Consider the following 9,142-nt stretch of genomic DNA (forward strand, 5'->3'; position numbering starts at 1 on the left):
ATCCCAGCGCATCCTACTGAACAGAGACTGCGCAGTACGTGGCGATAAAGGTGGATCGATAATCGAGGAGTCCCGCCCCACTTACCGCGCCGTTGCCGATCCGTGCGCTTCTCCAAATTTTCGAATCCCGTGAGATCCAGAACCTGGTAGAACGATCGATTGCGTCAGAAGATTTCCTTGTTCATTCGGGTCCGACCCGATGCTCGGGATCACTCGGTCGCACATCGATCCAGAATCGATCGAGGCGATTGAAAAGGGATTAAGCAGTGCGGGTATCTGCAGATCTCTAAAACGCCTCCGAGGCATTGAGTCTAATGAGAACCCGCTCCTATCCTTTTCCACTCGAACCCCGATCCATTCGGGGGCTAATGACGAGGACATGTACCTAGGGTAGGCTCCTAGGCCTGACCTACATACCCTACCCAAGGACACTGCATACAAGTATCCAAGGCCCACAAGGTTATGAAGGAGTCGCCGACTGGGATACCTGCAACTTACAAGTCACTCGGAGGAGGGATTCACTCAGTGATCTCACCAACACTCGACTGCCACTGCTCACTCGGAGTACCAAGTGTCACTCGACCACAGAAGACTTAGAGTCACCCCGAGATAGCAATAGTCAGGCGATCAATTCGCCGGCATAAAGAACATCTAATGCTGGTGTTACATGTAACTCTCGCATCCTTTAACCTCTCTATTGAACCCTTGGGTGACGGGGCATTCATGAAGGGCTAGCAGAATCTATATAAGCCGCCCCTCTACCCCTGCACAAGGGTTCGCACCTCCTGTAACTCAACGCTCCAGAAAAACAAAGCTCCCGCTGCACCGAGACGTAGGGTCTTTACCTCTTCTAAGAGGGGCCTGAACTCGTAAATTCGAGTGTACAACCACACCATAGCTAGACTCTGTGCCCTCTCATACGTACCCCTATACTCTACTGCCAGGTCTGTTTCCATGACATTTGGTGCGCCCGCTCCCGCGCACTGGACGTGGCAATTGAGCGCGTGAATCGCACCAACCGCCAGATCTGAAACCTCCAGGCGTTGGTGCCGCCACCCGCACCTTCCCCATTCGCTCCCGCGACCCGTCGGCGCTACCTCCACCTATCCCCGCGCACCGTCGTTGCTTCCTCCACCTTCTCTCCTCACCGCCTCCCTCGAGTGCACTGTTCCTTCGACAAACAGCGCCCGGCGGCTGTTTGCAGCTTGGCGCCCACAAGGTGTTTGAAAAAACGCTTGCAAGGTATCTATTGCTTCAACTTCATATTTGTAGATGAATTTGGTGCATGTTGTTTGTAGTTTTAAATTAGTTTAAATTCAACTGTGTAGATGAGTTCGTCCTACGATTCTTCCGACGAAGAATTTGATATTCAAGAGGAGTACATCGCAATGATCCTAGCTATGCATGTTAATAAAAAGCTGAAGCACGGTGGTTCGGTTATCGGCCATAAAAAATTGTGGAGGGATAGGATCGATGCCCACAACAAATTGTTGGGGAACTATTTTTTGGAGAATCCCACATACCCCGAGTCCTACTTTCGGTGCCGTTTTAGGATGAGCATCGAGTTTTTCGAACACATTGCGGAGAAACTGGCAAGCCATGATCGGTTTTTTCAGCAAAGGAGGAATGCCGCCGGAGAACTCGGGCATAGCACCTTTCAAAAGGTGACCGCCACTTTGCATATGTTGGCATACGGTATTCCGATGGATCTAGTTGATGACCACTTGGCCATGGGTGAGAGTCAAGCCATCATGTGTGTCAAGCGCTTTGCAGTCGGAATTGTGCAAGTGTTTGGTCCAGAATATTTGAGAGCTCCCAATGTTGAAGTCACCGCAAGGCTTTTGGAGATGAACAAAGCTTGCGGGTTCCCAAGTATGCTTGGCTCAGTAGATTGCATGTATTGGAGTTGGAAGAACTGTCCTAAGGCATGGCATGGACAATTTCACAGCTAGAAAAAGGGTTCCACTATAATCCTTGAAGCGATGGCTGATCAGGAGACTTGGATTTGGCATTTTTTTTGGAATGCCTGGATCTTTGAATGGCATCAATGTTCTTAATCGGTCACCACTCATCAATAAGGTCGCAAATGGTGAAACTACGCCGGTGGAGTTTGTAGCAAATGGTCATACATACAACCATGGCTACTATCTTGCGATGGCATCTACCCGATGTGGCAAACATTTTTGAAGCCATTGACAGCACCGCAAGGTAAGAAAAATCTTGATTTCCATAATGCTCAGGCGGCGGCTAGGAAAGATGTGGAGATAGCTTTTGGGATTTCGCACGCCCAATTTGCTATTGTCAGAGGGACGGCTAGATTTTGGGATCAAAAGATCCTTTGCTACATCATAAACGCTTGTGTGATCATGCATAACATGCTCATTGAGAATGAGCGTGGGCAAGCTTTAGACTATTCTCAGTATGAGTTGTTGGGACGTCCCGTGCAAGTGCGGAGGAGGGCTGCGAGGGTGGCCCAATTGATTGCCTCCTATCATGCCACTCGACGTACCGAAATGCATGATGATCTTCAAAAGGATCTAATCAAGGAGTGGTGGGCATGGAATGGGCGACATAATTAGTTTGATGTTGTATTATTGAACTATTTGTTGAATTGGAAGATAAACTATTTGTTTGAGTTATAATAATAATGGAACTATTTATTGTTGATTTATTTTTTGTGTTTGATCTTCTTGGTTCTATGTTGAGTGGAAAATATTGTTTGTGTTGGGCGCGCGCTATAATTTTAGAGCGCCTACGAGAGCGCTACCTGCGGCACAAAATATAACGCTTCTGTTAAAGCAGAATACCTGCTCCGCTCGCCAAAACACTATTTTGACGTTGTAAAAGTTTTTTAGCGCATCGCGCGTCTGTTGGAGATGCTCTAAGATGGCTTATGCACCTGCACATGGATGGAGTACTCCTTTGTAAACAAATACTCACTCCTTTTCGGTTTATAGGGCTCATCTCAAAAAGTTTTTTTCATTTTATAACTCTCAATTCTACTACTTACCATCACATGTTCAGATTTTAAGGTGTATTAAATCACTACATGCAAGGATGAAGAAAAACCTCACCAATGCATGTAGAAGTTCTTGGTCATTAAGAGCATCTCCAGCCCTTCGACGCCTCCAGGGACAGAAATAACGCCTCCTGGGGGCTAGCCGGCGCTATTTTGGCCATGGGGGCGGTCGGGTTCCTAACCACGGCCCTAGGTCGGCTCCCAGACACCGTTTTTTGAATTGAACTTCGGCTAAAATTAGACGAAAAAGCCACTAATTCGCTAATATTCGGCGGTTTTCATTCATATTTGTATATAATAAAGAAGACATAATAAAACATAAAAAAAAACTACGCCGCCCGCCGTCGCCCGAGCCTTTTACATGTCGAGGAGCTTGCAGAAGTCTGTGTAGTCGCCGTCGTAGTCGTCATCGTCGCCCTGCACGCCGCCACCGTCGTCTTTGCTGCACCCCTAACCCGCGCCGTTGATGCGTGGGGGGTTGGACGGCCCGGGCGCCTCGTCGTCGCTGTCGTCGAGGATGACGACGCCGCCCTCATCACGGCCGTGGCACCGAGCGGCGATCTCCTCGAGGGCGCGGCGCTGGCGCTCCATCTCCTGCTGGATGTAGTCGTCCTGCGCCCATTTGAGACCGGTCTTCTCGTCGGCGGCCATGGCCTCGTGCTCCTTCTTCACGTGAAGGAGCGCCGACTCGGTCTTCGACTTGACGAGGCGGGAGGAGGGAGGAGAAGGGACACAACCGTCCTCATTGATGACGAGGGCGCCGCCCGAGCGGCGTCTCCCGTGACTCCGGCTTGACGGGAGGAGCGCCGGCGACCCGGAGGAACGGGAGCCAAACAAAAACGACGACGACGTCTCCATTCTCCTCGGCGTTCAAGAACTGTTGTGGCGGCGAGAGAAGGAGGGGGGCGCCGGGTACTCCATCCGCGGCGAGTTGCCGGCCTCGATGTGCTCGAGGACGGCTTCGAGCGTGCGCCCGGGGACGCCCCACCATTGACGCCGCCCCTTGGAGTTGTGGCGCCCGCGGGGTTTAGCGCTATTCGTGGCGGCGAGTTGGTCGGAGTGGCGGTGGTCGAAGTACGCCGTCCATAGCGTGTGGCTGTCGGGGGCGTACCTCGACTGCTGCCGCGCGTGCTCCGGCAGCGACGACCTGATGCGCGTGATCTCGGTGCACCGTTCAACACCGGAGGACGGCGGTGGCACTGGGACTCCGCCGACGCCGAGCCTCCACGAGCTCGGCACCCGCATGTCGGGTGGCGCCGGGTAGTCCGCCTCGTAAAGGAGACGGGCCTCCGCCTTGTGCAGGTGGCGGCGGCCGAAGCCATTGGCTGCCGCTCCATCGCCGGGGGAACGTTCAACCATCGTTGGCGAAGGAGAGAGGGGCGTCGGTGCGGCCAGCGGCGAGGGAGGGCGGTTTTTATAGCGGCGAGTGGACGGCGAGCGGGCGACAACAGTGTGGACGCATGGCGGGGAGGGGGTGGGACGCGCGCCTTCATTGCGCCACTCGTGAGGAATCAATGGAAGGCTGGCCGACGGCAACCTTCGCATTGATTCCCGCAGGAAAACGAGGCGATGAGGACGACGAAGGGGCCCAGCCGCTGACTCGGCGGGTCCACCAGGCTTTTGCGCCAAAAAGTTTTCCTCGGCGCCCCCAGACCCCCCCCCCTCCCTAGCGCGCCGGGTTCGGCCTGGATCCGTCGGCACCAATTTCGACCCTAACCGGCGAATATTGGGCTTCTGGAGGCACGAGTAGGCCTATTTTTCAAGCCGGCGCTAAAAAAGGGGATTGGGGGCCTCTTGGGGGGCGAGTTGAGATGCTCGAGGTGGCCATGCATGCATGTGCTGTAATTAATACATTGGTATACACAAAATTTTGAGAAAAAAGAGAGTATTAATTAAGTACTTCTGCAAACTACGAAATTAATTTCATCATTCTCATCTATCTTAGTTGACGGGATTTTCGAATTAAGCCTTGTAAATCTGAAAGGTGGAAGTACGTATCACACAAAATGCCTTTGGATGTCTTTTCTTAAAAAAAGAAAAACAAGAGAGGAGCGGGCAGACGTGCTCCCCCGAGAGACAGAGGGGGGAAACAGAGCCGCGCTCCTGCCTCACGACCGCGCCGGCCGCCGCCGCCGCCCCCTTTACGCTGCTAGGTTTCCTCATAGTCCTCCTTGACTCCTTTCTTCTCGGCCTCCTAGTCCGGTGACGGCGGGAGACCGTCGCGGTCCGCGAAAGCGAGCACTTGGGCAGCGGCGAGTTTCGTTCCATGGCGGGGCACTTGCTGGTGGCGGTGGCGGGGAGGAGGAGAAGATGGTGGGAAGCGCCATTGTTTGCGGCGGAGCAGCGCGCGACGCTGGTTAACGTGAAGCTGAAGCTGGTCAAGGATCCGGCACTCGACGGGGCGTTGTCGCGCCAGCGCCACCTCCGCGCTGCCCACCACCTGCTCGACCTCGTGTCCTCGCGGCCCGGCCACCGTATCTCGTGCCCCGAGCTCCTCGCCGACAAGTCCGTCCACAAGATGCTTGGCTCCACGGCCGCCGTGCTCGCCTTCCTCCGCAGATACCACACCCTGTTCTCGCTCTCCCGCCGCGGTGGAGGCGGCGTGTCCCTCACGGACGCAGCGCTCGGCCTCCGGTGCCGGGAACTGGACTGCCTGGACGCCTCGGAGCCCGACCTGCTCGCTCGCCTCCGCCGCCTCCTCATGCTCACCCTGCCGCGCTCGCTCCCGCTCCACACCGTCGACCTTCTCCGCTGGGACTTGGGCCTGCCCCGCGACTACCGCGCATCGATCCTGGCTCGCCACCTCGACCACTTCGACCTTAAGCAGCCCGAGGGCGACGAGCGCATCTGGCTCCACCTCCTCTCCTGGGACGACCGTCTGGCTGTCTCGGAACTCGAGAAGGCTGCGGCAGGTGGCGACACCACCTGTCTCCCATTTCCGGTGAGCTTCACGAGGGGGTTTGGCCTGAGGAGCAAGTCTATGGACTGGCTGAAGGAGTGGCAGACGCTTCCATACACTAACCCGTACGCCGACGCCTCGGGCCTTGACCGTCGCACTGATGTGTCAGAGAAGCGGAATGTCGGAGTGTTCCATGAGCTGCTGCACCTCACATTGGCAAAGAGGACAGAGCGCCACAACGTGAGCAACATGAGGAAGCTTCTTGGCATGCCACAGAAGTTTACCAAGGTATTTGAGCGTCACCCCGGCATTTTTTACCTCTCAAGGATACATGGTACACAGACAGTTGTACTCAGGGAAGCTTACGGTGGCACGAGCCAGCTGCTTGAGAAGCATGCGCATCCACTTGTTGCTATCAGGGAGGAGTATACCACCATGATGAGGGCTGCATTGCCACCAAGGAGGAGCAGAGAAAGCTGCAACTATTGTGGTGAACTGGATGAGGAAAGTGAGGGAGAAGAAGGAACTGAACTCTCTTAATGAATGTCTTATAGGCTCAGTTGATTCTTAGTGCACCTGAATGAAGCAAAGCTAGTGACTTGAGAGAATGGATGCTCTCTGATGGTTCAGCAGGTATGTGCATATTGATGCATCGTGTCGAACGCACATTCCAGAATTTAGGAAATTACAATGCCTACATTATTATGAAGCTTTCTTTTTCCAAGATCTTTACACAGCTCTCTTATGTCATTTTGTCAGCCCACAGAACAATTTGTTTATATCGTTGCCTCATATTTTGCTTTTCTTTTTCCTGCAGCTACGAATGCGTTGGAGATTGAAAAATGGAATTACTCCCTCTGTTCCAAAATAATTGAAGTTGTAGGTTTGTCCCAAGTCATACTTCATTAACTTTGAACAAGTCTATATAAAAATATATCAACATCTACAACACCAAATTTGCTTCGTTAGATTCATTATGATATGTATTATCATATAATATATATATTTAACATTGTGGATATTAGCAGATTTTTCTATAGACTTTCTCAAACTTCAAAAAGTTTCACTTAGGACAATCCTAGAACTTGCAGTTCTTTTGAAACGGAGGGAGCAGCTAACAGCAAGCGCCTTTTCTTGTCTAGAAAAAATATTTGTGATTTTAAGGACATTGTTGCTTAGCAGACTGGGATGCCGTTTGAGTATGGGGCCAAACAGTACCTACCTTGGATGTTTGTTCTGTTTTTCTAAAGATGACATTTTCTTCCCTGTTATGCAGTCCTAAAAGGCCAATGTCTTCAAGCATAGTTATATAGGGCTTGGTTATGCTTGGAAGAGCAACTTTCATTTTCCTTGCAGCCATATACAAGTTAGAATTTTACAATTTGCGTCCTTCAGAAACCAGACAGAGACAACTTCAATGGTCTTTTCCTTTAGGAAATCATATGGTGGGCTCTACAATTACCAATTATACTTGCCTATAAGAAGGTGATGTTCAGCAGTACTCCTGTTAAAAAAGCAAATCAGATCTGAACAATTATCTCCTGTAATCATTTGCAGTTCAGTGCATCTGGTCAACTCGTCATATTGCACGGCGAGGTAATGCTATCATGGCCACAGGCATATCCATTGTTATTCCGTTTATCACAATGGTTGAACAGCCATGTCTTTCCACCCTATATATGTGATGCTTGGTCAGACATAACAGATTATATGTGATCAATATGAGCCTATTGCATACACATATCGCGGTTTGTTCTATGACAGTTTTTGAATTGTTGGGACTTGGGAAGGTCCATGAATAATACGGCTACCACCCAAGAAGTCCTGACCATGTCATATTAATTTCCTTCCATCAAGAAAAGGGGAATGAGCTTCCTTTTGCTAATGTGTCCGTCAAATTTGATTGAGAGGTTAACTCATCAGCCCTATTCAACAACAACTACAACAACATAGGGAATGATGATATTCGAGATAGAGTTGGGGTAGCGCCGATTGAAGAGAAGCTTGTCCAGCATCGTCTGAGATGGTTTGGGCATATTCAGCGCAGGCCTCTAGAAGCGCCAGTGCATAGCGGATGGCTAAAGCGTGCCGATAATGTCAAGAGAGGTCGGGGTAGACCGAACTTGACATGGGAGGAGTCCGTAAAGAGGGATCCGAAGGACTAGAGTATCACCAGAGAACTAGCCATGGACAGGGGTGCGTCGAAGCTTGCTATTCATGTGCCAGAACCATGAGTTGGTTACGAGATCTTATGGGTTTCACCTCTAGCCTGCCCCAACTTGTTTGGGACAAAAGGCTTTGTTGTTGTTGTTGTGCTAACAATCAGTATGTTTTCGGTTGGAATTTGGGCCTTGGACTTTGGACAAGCTCATGTTCGCAGCAATGTTGTTGGGTAAACATGTAGGATCATACAATGAGCCAGTGCCAACGTTATGCTTTTAGTCTTGTAATGACAAATTGATAACTATGTCAGCAACCTACTATTTCAGGAATTCAGAAGGAACCTCTTGGAGCATTTCAGCTGGTGAAGAGCTGGGGGATCTCTAGAGGAATGAAGAACAACTGGTCACAACAGCAGGAACAGGGACATCTGCCAGTTTATTTGTGGTTGTTCATCACCGAAGACGAGATAATACAGTGGCCTAACCACACTTTCGAAGAGCTTAGCTCTTTCTTGATGCATGTTATTAACAATTGTGGGCTGCAATGCTTCATGCAATTAAGGCTTGTTTGTGGTTAGATGTCAGGCAGTGCTAAGATGTTCATCAGTTCACCATTTCCTCAAAGCTTCTGCCCAAAACTGATTCGTTTTAATGCATGTTCCTGAAAGACTGTAATATTGTATTGCATGTTCCTAAAAGACTGTATATTGTGCTAAGATGTCTCGTGAAAGATTTTATTTAGACGCGGCTGCAAGGCTCTAAAACGACCGTCCAATGATTAAGGGGCTACCGGTTCGTGCCACCGTGGACTGAAAAATGGGTTCTTCACATTGATGAAGATGGAAGCAAAACAAACGAGATAGTTCATCTTCTGCTGGTGGTCACTAAAATTCATTTGGTTACCTCTGCTCATCATTTTTATTGGTCTAACTGCTAAGCTCCGTTTGTTCTTGGTAATCTCTTGGTACTATTTTCCAGCAATACTCATTTCCTTCCAATTGTTATTCCTTCACTGTCTTCCTTGTTTAGTGGAGTAGTAGTTTGAGCCGGGAGACACAAGGG

General features: G+C 50.5%; 1 protein-coding gene across 2 annotated transcripts; it reads left to right on the plus strand.

The window, feature by feature from the left end:
* Nucleotides 1-5,075: 5,075 nt before the first annotated feature.
* LOC123180337 (protein WHAT'S THIS FACTOR 9, mitochondrial) lies at nucleotides 5,076-8,851 on the plus strand. Of its 2 annotated transcripts, none has more exons than XM_044592372.1 (3): nucleotides 5,076-6,551; nucleotides 6,736-6,797; nucleotides 8,408-8,851. In XM_044592372.1, the coding sequence occupies exon 1, from the start codon at nucleotides 5,286-5,288 to the stop codon at nucleotides 6,456-6,458; it is 1,173 nt and encodes a 390-aa protein (XP_044448307.1). In that variant the 5' UTR covers nucleotides 5,076-5,285; the 3' UTR covers nucleotides 6,459-6,551; nucleotides 6,736-6,797; nucleotides 8,408-8,851. The 2 variants fall into 2 exon arrangements, with proteins under 2 accessions (XP_044448307.1, XP_044448306.1); XM_044592371.1 differs by having other exon boundaries at nucleotides 6,736-6,801; nucleotides 8,408-8,845.
* Nucleotides 8,852-9,142: the final 291 nt, after the last annotated feature.

This window comes from Triticum aestivum, chromosome 1D (genome assembly GCF_018294505.1).
Source record: "Triticum aestivum cultivar Chinese Spring chromosome 1D, IWGSC CS RefSeq v2.1, whole genome shotgun sequence".
NCBI lineage: Eukaryota > Viridiplantae > Streptophyta > Magnoliopsida > Poales > Poaceae > Triticum > Triticum aestivum.

Coding starts and splice junctions, on each gene's coding strand:
- LOC123180337 (XM_044592372.1), top strand. CDS start 5,286: ATGGCGGGGCACTTGCTGGTGGCGGTGGCGGGGAGGAGGAGAAGATGG.